General features: G+C 43.5%; 1 protein-coding gene and 2 non-coding genes across 3 annotated transcripts in view; 2 read left to right on the forward strand and 1 right to left on the reverse strand.

Moving 5' to 3' along the window:
- The window catches only part of LOC145353102 (uncharacterized), a 65,176-nt gene extending 60,672 nt beyond the window's left edge, over positions 1–4,504 (forward strand). The window contains exon 7 of the mRNA XM_080203466.1: positions 1,082–4,504. Within this exon, the coding sequence (XP_080059592.1) occupies positions 1,082–1,111 (30 nt within the window). The 3' untranslated portion in view covers positions 1,112–4,504. The remainder of the gene's footprint in view (positions 1–1,081) is intronic.
- Positions 4,505–14,485: 9,981 nt separating this feature from the next.
- On the forward strand, positions 14,486–14,557 carry trnap-cgg (transfer RNA proline (anticodon CGG)). The gene has a single exon. It is a non-coding gene; the product is annotated as a tRNA-Pro (tRNA).
- Positions 14,558–14,703: 146 nt separating this feature from the next.
- Positions 14,704–14,775, reverse strand: trnap-agg (transfer RNA proline (anticodon AGG)). Its single transcript has one exon. It is a non-coding gene; the product is annotated as a tRNA-Pro (tRNA).
- Positions 14,776–15,314: the final 539 nt, after the last annotated feature.

Raw genomic sequence — 15,314 nt, forward strand, 5'->3', positions numbered from 1 at the left:
CTGATGTATTTTGGTAGATCCAACACAGGCAGGACTTATTCATGGTTAATGGTAGGGTGTTAGGGAGAGTTATAGAACAAACAGATCTAGATTTATATGTTCATAGCTCCTTGAAAGTGGAGTCACAGATGGACAGAGTGGTGAAGAAGACACTCGGCATGCTTGGTTTCATTGGTCAGAACATTGAATACAGGGGTTGTCTTGTTGTAGTTGTACAAGACATTGGTAAGGCCACACTTGGAATACAGTTCTGGTCACCCTATTATAGAAAGGATATTATTAAACAAGAAAGAGTGCAGAAAAGATTTACTAGGATGCTACCTGGAACTTGATGGTTTGAGTTATAAGGAGAGGTTGGATAGACTGGGAATTTTTTCTCTGGAACGTTGGAGGCTGAGGAGTGATCTTATTGAGGTCTATAAAATAATAAGGGGCATAGATCAGCTAGATAGTCATCTTTTCCCAAAGATAGGGGAGTCTGAAACTAGAGGGCATAGGTTTAAGGTGAGAGGGGAGAGATACAAAAGGGTCCAGAGGGACAATCTTTGTCTGGAATGAGCTGTCAGAGGCAATAATAGAGCTGGGTATAATTTTGTCTTTTAACAAGCAATTAGACAGTTACATGGGTAAGATAGGTATAGAGGGATATGGACTAAACGCAAGCAATTGGGACGAGCTTAGTGATTTCTAATAAAGAGGTGGCATGGACAAGGGCCTGTTTCCATGCTGTAAACCTCTATGACTCTAACTATGACTAATAAACAATGAGCTCTTACAAGCTGCATCCTGACTGAGTTCCTGCAAACCCGCCTGGTTCACTCTGAACAGTTAGAGGCAAGCTCTAATTATTCAGCAAAGGTTGATGCAGAGTGGTATTGGCAAGAATTAAAGTTACTGCTCCACTGTATTAATGTCCACATCAGAAAAATTCACTCTTGGAGTGTATGCAAATCCAAAAAGATATGATGAACATGATGTTTGACATGAGGAAACTCAGCAGTGTCTGCAACTATATTGTCATGTAGGAAAATGTGGAAGATTCTGTGTACATTTAATGCGGTCTGTCATTATTCTTGCCTAGGACAAATCTCCCGGAGACGCTGAAGACTAACGATGTGAGAGACCAATCTAACTGAGTCAATATTCGATGGAGGCTAATGGACTTTCAAAACAACTCAATTTGTTTTGCACCTATCTTGATGACAAGTGAAAGAGTGTTCTTTCTTCTACAGAACTTTCAGGTCTTTTATTTCTTGAGGTGGGTGTGTGTGAGTTTCTGTAATGGTTCACCTGCACATCCATGTTTATTCTACTGGTTATTGAGTGTACTCATTCATGCACCCATCCCAGTTTGAACGCATATTTCCTTCATGAAAATTTCTCTTTGGAAGAAGTGATTATTTCAAACTGCCTACTGTGACTAGTGCCACTCAACAGAATAATATTGAACTGTTGGACCTGAAAGATTAGAAATGCATGTGCAGAATAGTGGATATGAAACTTGCACACGCATGCACATATAAAAGCAGAACTAATGATTCCATGAAACCAAAGGCATTGATGTCAAATAAAAAGACAAATGAGAAGAACCCAAACCAATGTGAATCATCATTGACATTAATGACTGAAAAATGTCAAAAAGTCCCCAAATGGCCAGCTCCTGAATAATGCTGCCTTGTACTTTCATTTCAGAATGAGGCAAACTATCTCTCTCCAACAGAAAAATGAATGGATGGTTATAGATGTGTATATATTATAGTTGTCCTCTCTGTTACCTAGACTCTTAGGCCTTGATTTTAACTCTAGGCAGGGTTGCTGAGTAAGGCGGGGGAGGGCAGGGCACAATCACATGCCAAGGTCTTGAGCAATTTTAGCTCAAGCATCTTTTTTTTGATGGGGTTTCCACCCAAACATGGCAGTAAATGGGTGGGAACAGGATTCAGGAGGGAACTGGAGTAGCTCCCAGGAGTTGGATGGTTCTCTGGGACCTTACTAGACCTCATTTGGCCCTCAAATTGGATTCTAGCCATTTGGCATGGTGAAAGGAGAATTGCTGATCTCCACTGAGGCGCCCGAATAAAATGGCAGACTGGCAAGGAGGACATCATCACAATTGGCCAAATTGGGGATGGGGAAGGCTCCATTTCAATTCCTCACCAGCTTCCCCTCATGTGCCTGGTTTCTGCCAGTCAGTGGAAGTAAAATCTAGGCAACAATTTAACACAACCTTTAGCATTAGTTGCCTCGGTTAATAGAATATCTGTGTTCTTGCTTGCCTTATTATTGAAAGCAAAGCTCTCGTGCTTCCCAAATTTACTTATTCAAAAACTATCACCAATTTGAACCATAATGTATATTTTTTTGCTTGGAAATTTTAGCTTCCGCAAAGCTTTCACGCAAGATACTTGTTTAAGAAAATTATTGCTATGAACACCTTTTTGAGGGATTTCCTCCGACTTAATTTTCCTCAACTTCATGGGTAGGATTTTCCGCACAACACTGCGATGTGTTTTGTGGCGGAGGATATGGCCATGCATAGGATCTTCCAGTCCTGCAGATGTCCAGGCTGATTTGCATGACTGCTGTTGAGGGATGGGTAGTGGTGTTGCCTTCACTGGGTCTGGAAGATCCCACCGGTTGGGAAGGACCAGAAAATTCTGCCCCATGGATTTTGTTTCCAAATAATGTGCTCCAAGCCAAGGGGTATAAAACTATGAGATCAGTATTGCAGCAAACTCGAGAAGGGAGAATTGCTCAGGATCATAGATGTTGGGCAACATTTCCCTTTCCCATAAATTCATCCTCGCACCTTTATGATTTCCAAGAGCTGTCCAAGCTTTCTACAAATGAAGAATTATTTTAGCTGTGCATCATTAACCAGGACAGCTCAATGAGGTGCTTCATTGATGTGGAAGACACTGGAAAGGCTCCTTGCAGTAAAATTGCCTGATGGAAGATTTAATTCCCTGCATTTTTTTTTCTAATTTAACACTGTGGAATATTTCAGTCTGTCCAGCAATGGAAAGCTGAATTTTGAACCCCTCCCATTGGGCAGAGGCTTTTCCAACACATCACAAGCCTCTAATTGCAGTACGGCCGCAGGTGAACAAAGTGGTGACGTGGTCAATCGCTTAAGCACATTAAAAATGAGACATGATCATTAATCTCCAGTCCAGCTCCAAAATGGGGATTATCACCCTGGTGAAGTGTTTTACAAGACAAACGCAGATAGAAACTGTGCCACTGAGAAAGTGCTTTGCATATTGCATCAATGTCTGTGTCTCTCGCTAACATTTCACATTTCTTACTTTATATAACATTTGCAAAATCAGATATGGGAGCCGCTGATTGATTTGGTTGTCCACGGTGCAGCATTCCCCCCCAGTGCCAGCCTTTTCCCATAGCATTGGAAGTGAACTCTGGGCCTCCAAGTAGCCTGAAAATCCCCTCGTTTCATATTCATTATTTGGAATGCTACCATAATGATACTGATCCTCACCAACTGCACATTGATCAATGAAGCTTCTTTAGCTGTTTTTTCAGAATGTCTCGATGCTCACTGCCTTCCTTTTACATGGGTAATGATTGGTATTGTTCTACCCATTCATCCCCATGATTTCATTTACAGCAATATCTAGATGTAATTAATGTGTTAGTATTTCAAATTTGGTTTCTGTTAACAATCACTTGGACAAATAGCCGTACGTTCTGTTTGCAGACTGGCGCTGCTCACCCTCCCCCTCTCTTTGTGTTCTGTCATTACAAGTTACCCCATTTTCAGTCTCTTTCTGTTTGTCAGCGCGTAGTCCCATCTCACTGTGAATGCTTTTTAAATCCAACAAACGGGACGATGAAACTCCTGTTCAATGAGTTGGATGAAATAGAGAATGCAAATTGTGATTATTGCAAGAATTGTGCAAGAGTCGCTTGTAAATTTATTATGCCTTAAGGGGTGAAATAACACACACATCTCATTCCTGTCAATCTGAGTTGGGGGGAAATAATTGATTTGTAGAATTGTAACTGTTTAAATGAGTATTCATTGGACTCTGTACGTGAAGGATTTAAAGTTGCCTGAATCATGCATTCATTGCTACTGGAACAAATTCAATTTTTAAAACCTTCAGGTGAAAATAAACTAACGACTATATGTCATTTCATCAAAGTAGATCCACAAAGCATGAAGACAAATTGTTTCAGTGGCAGCAAGATATTAATCCCATTTGACACCCCTCATTGCTATGGCTGTTTGAAACATGTATGACAGGGGTGCTATGTTAATGTGAGGAACCCTATTGGAAACTTTAACACCAGATCCCCTTATTTTGACCAAAGGTGCAATGTTAATTATCACTGGATGACTTCCTGTAACAACAGGTTTCAAAATGTGTTGGTTTTAAATTACACAATCATTGCTTCACGTTAATCGAACTTTCACACTTGGGCCTGAATCCAAATCATCTCCCTTCCTGCGCAAGAGTTTATGTTCAATAGAAGTAATTACGTTCACAAGAAGGGGATAATAAGAAATCGATCAGAAGACAAGTTTGATCAAGATTTAAGATGGGTGGTAGCATTGGATAAGCTGCAGAGAAAGTCCAACTGTCATAAAATAATTAGCCAAAGAACTGCTTTTAATTAGATTAATTTTGAATCGCAAGAAATCAAAAAGTAGAATTGAAAAGCCCAACATTTGCCTGGGCGACCTAACATGAATTTGCTGATACAATCTGCATGTGTAACTTTCGGTGATTTGCTGCATATTTTCAAAGCTGAATATTGTCAAGTGGAGCTATTGAAAGATCCAAAACTGTGTACAATTCATTTTCCATCACCAAATAGACTTCCTACATTTTCAATTTATATCACTTAAATATGGCATTGTTAACCAGATATTCCTTGGTAAAGGACTTTTTCCTTAGCTACCTGTTGAATTTAAGTGTAATTCAATGAGTTGGTCCGACCAATGGAGATGATCAGGAAAATGGGACACTTCCATGGCTACCAATGTGTCCTAATTAAAAGGTTTCACGTGTATTTTCTATTTTCATGTAAAATTGCTACTAGGGTCCTCGGAAGATTAATGCCTTGATCACACCAGAGAATGTGCTTCAATTTGAAGTGGAAATGCTCTGAGTGAAATGGTGTCTCCCAGCAGAAGCATTTGATTTGCTACTGCCCAAATTCTTGCATTACCTTGCAGTTGATGCTGTAATGTATAGCACACAATTGCAAGTCATGGATTTATATTTAGATATATAACATGTGTTTGAATAACTGTGTATGTGAAATTTACTGTGGAGTAACATTTAATCAACAAATGTTGCTTTCCACCCTTGATGCCAAAAAAAATGCTGTTTTTGTAAGCTTTTAACTTAAAATAAAATTGCATTATGAAAATGATAGTGATTTCAGTGGGTTTTTTGTTCAGGCAAGTATTCCTTAATTCAGTACTCCTGTGTCTCCTGGAATTTAGAGAAAGGTATCCATCGATATTCATAAAGGCAGGAAAAAGGCATGGTTATGATGAGGAATGTGTGATCTATAAAGTTAAAGTTTATTTATTGATCTCAAGTAGGCTTACATTAATACTGCAATGAAGTTACTGTGAAAATCCCCCAGCCGCCACATTCCAGCACTTGTTCGGGTACACTGTATCATGACTAATTCATCTAACCTGCACATCTTTGGACTGTGTGGAGGGGAGGGAACCAGAGCGCCCGGAGGAAACCCACATAGACATGGGGAGAATGTGCAAACTCCACACAGGCAGTGACCCAAGCCTGGAATCGAACCTGGGTCCCTAGCGCCGAAGCGGCAATGCTAACCACTGTGCCACCTTGCTGCCCCCCTAAGTCCCAGCCCCCAGTTGTACTAATTTTGAAATTGAGTGAAAAACTGCAAGTCCAAAATGTTCATGTCTCTCAGGGATTGACCACACATCAGTAGAAGATGTTGATATCTGGAACTGATTTTAACCTATTTAGTTGTTGGATTTCTCCATTATTTGGTACAATATTGAAAAAATTTTAGAGCCAGATTTTAAAATTATCATGTCTGTACTTCTCATACGCAGTTGTCTCAACTTCCAACAGGTTTCTTTTTTTTTAATTATTGTCACATGTAGGCTTATATTAATAGTGCAATGAAGTTACTGTGATGATCCCCTAGTCGCCACACTCCGGCCCCTGTTCGGGTACACTGAGGGAGAATTTAGCACGGCCAATGCACCTAATCAGCACGTTCTTTGGACTGTGGGAGGAAACCGGAGCACACAGAGGAAACCCACACAGATTTGGAGAGAACGTGCTGACTCCGCACAGACAGTGACCCAAGCCGGAAATCAAACCCAGGTCAATGGCACTGTGAAGGAGAAGCGCTAACTACTGTGGCACTGTGCTGTCTCCCAGCAGCCTCTGCTGACTAACTGTTGCCATGGGATTTTTCATAATGTAAATCCTAACTTTCCCTTTGTAAACAGAATATTTTCTTCATGAAGCAGCTACAGCTCCAGTTTAGGCAACTTGCAGTAGGCTAGTGATGAGAGGGGACTTTATTCTTTCATGATACGTGGGTGTCACTGCCAAGGTCAGCATTTATTGCCCATCCCTAATCATTCTTGAACTGTGTGGCTTCCTCCACCATTTCAGAGTCAATCACATTTCTGTGGATCTGGAATCACAGACCAGGTAAGGACAGCAGATTTCCTTCCCTAAAGGACGATAAGTGAACCAGATGGGTTGTTACAACAACTGACAATGGTTTCATGGTCAACATTCAACTTTTAATTCCATATTTTTATTGAATTTCAAATTGGTGGGATTTGAACCTGGGTTTCTAGCTTACTAATCCAGTGATGATACCATTGCACCATATCCTCCCCCTCTAATTAAGTAAATGAGCACTTTAGTTACATTGCCTGAGTCAGATGCACCCTAATTCCTGCCTGCTGGTGTAGTTCTACACTCCGGCTTCACTGACATAGGTTTGCTATGTTCTAACTATGCCTTACCAGCAGAGTTAGAAAGTTGCTACAGCGGAAAAATACCTTCCATTCACTAGAATTTAACACCTTCTTTTCATACTTGCCTTGATGCATGTTTAGTCTTGGGGGAGAGAGAAATGGAAAATCATGAAACAAGTACAGGAAAGGAATGTCAAGCTTTTGGGAGGAATATGCAGCCTTGCCTGAGGCTCTGTGCCAGTTTCCACATCAGTGACAAAGTGGGAGTAGCAGGAAGCAGACAAACTACCCGAAACTCTGAACCTTCCCCAGTACTCAAAGCAACTCCCCTGTCAATGTTACTCAGCTTTGTTAGTTAGACACACTTTAATTTCTCAAATATTAATTTGTCAGTATTGAGACATTTGCTTACCTCGCATGTAGGATTGCAATGACTTATTCTGCTTGGGGGAGGCACTAAATGAAAGGCTTGAGATTGACGTGCAGAGAGCGAAGAAGGAAGCTGGGAGGAATTTACTTATCCAGGGAGCTGTTGAGATCTGTCGTTGAAGTATTTGAGACAGAGGCCACTCCATCTTTTAAGGGAAGACTAGATAGAGAGGGGCTGGGGATTTTGGAAGAAAGTGAGGTAGTAGGATTAGTTTTACATTTCCCCACTGTTGATAAATCTGTTTCCATTTTCTAAATGCTGACACTTGCTAACACAGTACGTACAATTGCGATCAAGCTCTTGAGGAGGGAAACTGGGTTGTAGCAATCTGAATGAGAGTGATTAGGTCTGTTATGTTTCATCTATAGGAATTCTGGATTATGTAAATCTCTTGCCTCCTATTCTTTCCTGCTCCCTACTATTCACAGGGTTTTGAGACTTCGTGATCCCTCAAATTAAGTAGCTTGATATATTGCACCATTCACTTCTGCCTCATTTCAACCTTGACAGGTTCTCAAAGTGTGGGCATTGACTTTATCATAGAAATTCTACAGTACAGATGGAGACCATTCAGTCCATCAAGCCTACACCGCAACAACCCCACCCAGGTCGATCCCATAACTCCATGTATTTACCCTGTTAATCCCCATGGCACTAAGGGGCAATTTATCATAGCCAACCAACCTAACTTGTACTTCTTTGGGCTGTGGGAGAAATCCATGCAAACAAGGGGGAACGTGCAAACTCCACATGGCTAATCATCTGAGGCTGGAATCCAATCCTGGCACTATGACGCAGAGTGCTAGCCTTCCTAACCTGACGACTCCTCCTGATTCCTCAATTATAAGCAATTCTAAGGGGTGAGAGCACAGTCCCTTTGATTAGTAAAATTGGAAGCTGCAGTGGTCTTGGTTATTTGGTTTTCTTTCTGTGGCAGCCATTTTGGGCCCACAGAACTAACTAGGTTAGGGATGGAATTGAAAATCTAGTTTTACAGCAAATTACCAGCTAAACAAATCAGTTTTAAAACACAGTGGGAGTGTGAAAATCTCCTAGTCGCCACACTCTGTTTGGGTCAATGCACCTCACCAGCACGTCTTTCGGACCATGGGAGGAAAATGGAGCACCCGGAGGGAACTCGCACAGACACGAGGAGAATGTGCAAACTTTGCACAGTGACCCAAGCCATGGATCGAACCTGGGACCCTGGGCATTGTGGGGCCAGCAGTGCTAACCACTGTGCCACCTTGTCACCCTGTACTACTCAATCTCTCCTCATGAGAAAATCCTTCCATATCCAGGATCAACCTAATGAACCTTCTCCAATGCCTGTATATCTTTCCCCAAACCTCTCAGCCTCTCTACCTCGTTTTTCTCCTTTAAGAAACTCCTTAAAACCGATCTCTTTAACCAAGCCCAATGCCACACTTCTTGGTTTGTAATTGACTCCTCAGACACTGATCCAATCAACGTTCAAATGCAACAAGATCTGAACAATATCCAGGCTTAGGTCGACAAGTGACAATAACATATGCACCACACAAATGCCAGGCAATGACTATCACCAATAAGAGCCATTCAAACCACCACCCCTTGACAATCAATGGTGTAACCATCACTGAATCCCCCACTGTCAACATCCTTGAGGTTACCATTGACAAGAAATGCAACTGGACTCACCACAGTGGTTACACATAATGGCTGCAAGAGTAGGTTAGAGGCTAGGAATACTCACAGCTCCAGGCTATACACAATGGCTACAAGAGTAGGTCAGAGGTGAGTAACTCACCTCCTGACTCCCCAAAGCCTATCTGCTATCTACAAGGCAGAAGTCAGGAGTGTGATGGAATACTCTCCACTTGCCTGGATGGATGCAGCTCCAATAACGCTCGAGAAGCTTGACAACATCCAGGACAAAGCAGCACACTTGATTGGCACCACATCTACAAACATTCAATCCCTCCACCACCGACGCTACTTGTACTATCTACAAGATGCACTGCAGCAATTCACCAAAGATCCTTAGGCAGCACCTTCCAAACCCATGATCACTTCCATCTAGAAGGACAAGGGCAGCAGATAATGGGAATACCACCACCTGCAAGACCCCCTCCAAGCTACTCACCATCCTGAATTGGAAATATATCGCCATTCCTTCACAGTCACTGGGTCAAAATCCTGGAATTCCCTTCCTAACGACATTGTGAGTCAACCCAGAGAACATAGACTGCAGCAATTCAAGAAGGCAGCTCACCACCACCTTCTCCAAGGGCAACTAAGGATGGGCAATAAATGCTGGCCAGCCAGTGACGTCCATGTCCCACGAATTAATAAAAAAAATTATCCTGTGAGGTGACTTGGGACTGTTTATTAAGTTAAAACAGAATTAGATAAATGCAAGGTGTTGGTTATTTTGGATTGGATTTGATTTATTATTATCACATGTATTAGTATACAGTGAAAAGTATTGTTTCTTGCATGCTATACAGACAGAGCATAGAGAAGGAAAGGAGAGGGTGCAGAATGTGGTGTTACAGTCATAGTTAGGGTGTAGAGAAAGGTCAACTTAATATAAGGTAGGTCCATTCAAAAGTTTGGTGGCAACAGGGAAGAAACTGTTCTTGAATCAGTTGATACGTGATCTCAGACTTTTGTATCTTTTTCCCGACTGAAGTAGATGGAAGAGAGTTTGTCCTTGATTATGCTGGCTGCTTTGCTGAGGCAGCAGGAAGTGCAGACAGAGTCAATGGATGGAAAGGCCATTTTTCATGATGGATTGGGCTACATTCACAACCCTTTGGAGTTTCTTGCAGTCTTGGGCAGAGCAGGAGCCATACCAAGCTGTGATACATCCAGAAAGAATGCTTTCGATGGTGCATCTGTAAAAATTCATGACAGTCATAGCAGACGTGCCAGATTTCTTTAGCCTCATGAGGAAGCAGCAGCGTTGGTGGACTTTCTTAAGTATTTCTGCACTTTATTGCTGTTCTTTGCCACTTCTCTATCTTGAATGTACTTTCATCTATCTGCCTTTCAGATCTTAAAGTTGCATTTCTATTCTTTTTCTCTTTTTCAAATGGCATTCACCATTCACTACTATTAAGTGGTAAAACCATAACTGCAGCAGCTCACGTGCTGCAGGATGCAAATATACTGCCACATTGCCACACAGTGGTAAGAACAGGAATTACAACTGCAGCACAACAGCGCCACCATGTGACAACAAAGCAAATGATCTATTTGATTTATTATTGCGACGTGTATTAGCATACAGTGAAAAGTATTGTTTCTTGCGTGCTATACAGACAGAGCATACTGTTCATAGAGAAGGTCGAGAGAGTGCAGAATGTAGTGTTACAGTCACAGCTAGGGTGTAGAGAAAGATCAACTTTGTGCGAGGTAGATTCATTCAAAAGTCTGACAGCAGCAGGGAAGAAGCTGTTCTTGAGTAGTTTGGTATGTGACTCAGAGTTTTGTATCTTTTTATTGACAGAAGAAGCTGGAAGAGAGAATGTCCGGGATGTGTGAGGTATTTGATTATGCTGGCTGCTTTACTGAGGCAGCGGGAAGTGTAGACAGAGTCAATGGATGGGAGGCTGGTTTGTGTGATGGATTGGACTGCGTTCACGACCTTTTATAGTTTATTGCGGTCATGAGCAGAGAGCAGTCATACCAAGCTGTGATACGACTGGAAAGAATGCTTTCTATGGTGCATCTGTAAAAGTTGGTGAGAATCATAGCTGACATGCCAAATTTCCTTGGTCTTCTGAGAAAGTAGAGGCGTTGGTTGGCTTTCGTAACTATAGTGTCGGCATGGGGGAACCAGGACAGGTTATTGGTGACCTGGGCACCTAAAAGCTTGAAGTTCTCCACCTTTTCTACTTCGTCCCCGTTGATGTAGATAGGGGCATGTTCTCCTCTACACTTCCTGAAGTCGATGACAATCTCCTTCATTTTGTTAACATTGAGAGCGAGATTATTGTTGCCGCACCAGTTCACCAGATTCTTTATCTCATTCCTGTACTCTGTCTCACCATTGTTTGAGATCCAACCCCACTACATTGGTGAGGCCAGAAAACTTTAAAATCAAATTGGAGGGGAATTTGGCCAAACAGTTTTAGGTATAAGGAGTATAGTAGGGGGCTGAGAATACAGCCTTGTGGGGCCCCAGTGATCATGGAGGAGGTGTTGCTGCCTATCCTTATTGATTGTGGTCTGTGAGTTAGGAAGTTCAGGATCCAGTCGCAGAGGGAAGTGAATGTTGTAAAAGCTAATGGCAAGATGATAACAGCGGAATCCACTCCCAAGAGAGCCTGGCACCAGACTCCAGTTCTGTGCAGGTTAGGTTGACTGGTTATTCTAAATTGCCTCTTAGCGTCAGGGGGGTTAGCAGGGTAAACATGTGGGTTTATAGGGATAGAGGCTTGGGTTCGATTGTGGTCAGTGCAGGCTCAATGGGCCGAATGGCCTACCTTCTGTACAACAGGTATTCTATGAATGACCTCCTCAAAGCATTCCCGAAGAGGTCAAACATCCCAAAGGACTGTCTAAGAAGGCGATTGTAAAATGAACCATGCTTATATTCAGCATGGTCAGATGTGCGAAGAAAGATCCTGGGGAATAAGGGGTGTGGCTGCTGTAAATGACAGAGCATCTTACCCAAGCTCACCTCCCGCACCCCCCCCCCCCCCCCCCACCCCACCCTATCCCCGTAATCCCACACATTTACCATGACTAATCCATTTAATCTGCGCATCTTTGGACTGTGGGAGGAAACTGGAGCTCCCAGAGGAAACTCACACATAGACACAGGGAGAGCGTGCAAACTCCACACATTCACCCAAGGCCAGAATCAAACCTGGGAGTCAGTGCAGACTTGATAGGCCAAATAACTTCCTTCTGTGCAATAGGGATTCTACGAAATAAAAAGTCAGTGCTATAAGAGGGAAATTAGAGAAGAAGAGTGAACCTTAACAAAATACAAGTAGGGCCTTAATGAATATAAGGTAATACGTGAAATAATTATTGCCTCCAAGTCTTTACTAAGACATGCGCAAGATGCCCAAAATGATGATGACTTAATGAAATCCAACAATTTCAGTGCAAATGAGAAAAGAGTATTAAACCGACTTCAAGGAAAAATGGAGCACAGGGATGATGAATCATAGAATCCCACAGTACAGGAGGCCATTCGGCCTATCAAGTCTGCACCAACCACAATCCCACCTAGGCCCTACTCCCATAACCCCACACATTTACCTTGCTAATCCCCCTGACATTAAGGTCAATTTAGCATGACTAATCCACCTAACCCACACATCTTTGGAGTGTGGGAGGAAATCGGTGTGCCCGGAGGAAACCCACACAGACACAGGGAGAATGTGCAAACTCCACACTGACAGTGACCTGAGGTCAGAATTGAACGTGGGCCCCTGGTGCTGTGAGGCAGCAATGCCAACCACTGTGCCACCATCTGCCACTGTGCTACAGCAGTGAAGATGGCTTTTGATGCATTAGTAATCATTAATACTAACGTTATGAATGGCTTCCTTTATGCAGCTTTTGTGCCCCCCCCCAGAAGGAAACACACATAGACATGTGGGGAACATGCAAACTCCATACAGACTGTCACCGAAAGCAGGAATTGAACCCAGGCCCCCAGAGCTGTGAGGCAGCAGTGCTAACCTCTGTGCCATCTAACAGTCAGGCCCCTTCCATCTCCATGAGCTTCCAGCAAATTCTGCATTCCTTTCATTCTGACATTTTGTGCATTCACTGCCTACCATTGTCAACTGTTCCTTCAACCATCTAAACCTTGCAACCATCCCTTCAACCTTGTTACCTCGGCACTTCCAATGTTCCTCCTTAAAACTCATCTCTTTGACCAAGCTTTTAATCAAAGCGCTTAATATCACCTTGGCTCACTGCCCACTTCTGAAATGTGCCGTGTTTTCCATGTTAGAGATGTTTAGTTTATTTATTAGTATCACAAGTGGGCTTACATCCACACTGCAATGAAGTTATTGTGAAAATTCCCTGGTTGCCACAATCCTGTTGAAGGTGGTATAAAAATGTAAATTGTTCTCAAGACATTGGGCACGAGGAAAGCGTCGAAAGATTGGAAATAAAACAGAAAATGCCGGAGATATTCACAAGGTCCCTGCTTGAACTGATTAGCAAACTCTGTTTCCCTTCCCACAGATGCTGCCAAACCTGCTGAATATTTCCAGCATTTTTACCCAAACCTCAAGTTTTCTCAATTCCAGGTAGGGTATCTGCAGTTTTCACCATCTATCTTATCAATGTTTTCGAAAAAAAAAACCACTTTAGCCCATTTCCAATCTACCAGAATAAAAGTAAAAGAGCGCATTGACCCGAACAGGCGCCAGTGTGGCGGCTAGGGGGAATTTCACAGTAACTTCATTGCAATGTTAATGTAAGCCTTACTTGCGACAACAAATTAACTTTACAGATGCTGGACTGAAGGGAAAATTTTGCAGGGGGAAGAAAACAGAAAATGCTGGAAATTCTCAGCAGGTCTTTGGAGTCCATGACACTCTTCCACAGAGTCGACGGGTTGGCAAAAGTTAGAGCAGCAGTTTAATTAATGAATTCCTTCCCGCATCGCTACTGAGTGATGTCCACTCTGCTGTAGTCAAAGCTATTCTTAGCCCTGCAGTGGATTGAGGTGAACACACGCACTGCTCGGCGTGGCCACTGAGGGGAGCTGTTTCAGGAGGGCCGGTGGTATTTCCGCGCGCTGCCGCTTGGTGGCGCGGTTTTTTTTGTGTGTGGTCCTTGCTGCAGTACTGAGTGGTGTCTCGGGGTGGCGCTGCTGTGCTGGTGGTGAGGGGCGCCCGGGGACGGAGGGGGGGCGTGGAACGGGGCTGGTAGCATTGTTGCGGCGGGCGCTGCTCTCAATTCGAGACCGGGCTTTCCTGTCAGCGGCTCCCCGCAATCCGGGAGCGGAGAGGCGGGGGGAGGCTGCCGGGGCAGCCGCCGCAGTGACTGAAAGCAGAAAGTGTGGAGGCGGAAAGCGCGGAGCGGCGCCGATGGAGAGAAAGCGGCTGCCGGGGAGTAAAATGGCAGCTGGCTCGTTGGTCTAGGGGTATGATTCTCGCTTCGGGTGCGAGAGGTCCCGGGTTCAAATCCCGGACGAGCCCCATTTTATTTTTCGAAGCGGTTTTATATACAATTTTTTTAAATTATTAATTTCGGCCGGGGCCGTGTGATCGTCTCTTCCCTGATCCGCCGCCAGTTAAAGAAAGAAAAAGGTGGCGGCGGCGAGGGCCCGGATTGAATTAAAATGGGGCTCGTCCGGGATTTGAACCCGGGACCTCTCGCACCCTAAGCGAGAATCATACCCCTAGACCAACGAGCCACACAACAATAAGCACGCCAGCCTCAGCTGTCTGCAGCAAAGCAACGTTACCTGAAGCCGCACCATCATATTCATGCTGCATCTTCTCTCCAGCCTCTGGACTGAGTCCTTCTGCGTTCAATTCAGTCATCCACTGCCTCATTCCTCGTCAGCTGCTGTGTTTGTTCCTGGTTATCGGTGCACACACAGCCTGCAAGGGGGCATCCTACTCATCAGCGAGCTGCCTGGCTGGTTGTCCTCACTGTGTGTTACAAGTCTCCAAGGTACCGAGGGATCACCACTCTTGCTGTTTCTCTTTTCACGTGCCATGGGGAAGGGTGGGTCTTGATGGGCTGAATGGCCTTATGCCCTATCTGTGGTTCTAAAGTCCTCTTGCAGCTGACTTCTGAGAAGAGATTCTGAAATGTCAAGGACAATGTTTAATGAGATAATATTTCGTCAACAGACCTTCCCACCCAGACAGAAAAGCCAAAACCTACCACTAGGGCAGGCGGGGGACCCTGATCGAAAATCTCTGATGGCCTTCATTCTGTTTACCT

Source organism: Carcharhinus amblyrhynchos, chromosome 15 (assembly GCF_965287045.1).
Source record: "Carcharhinus amblyrhynchos chromosome 15, sCarAmb.v2.hapA, whole genome shotgun sequence".
NCBI classification, from domain to species: domain Eukaryota; kingdom Metazoa; phylum Chordata; class Chondrichthyes; order Carcharhiniformes; family Carcharhinidae; genus Carcharhinus; species Carcharhinus amblyrhynchos.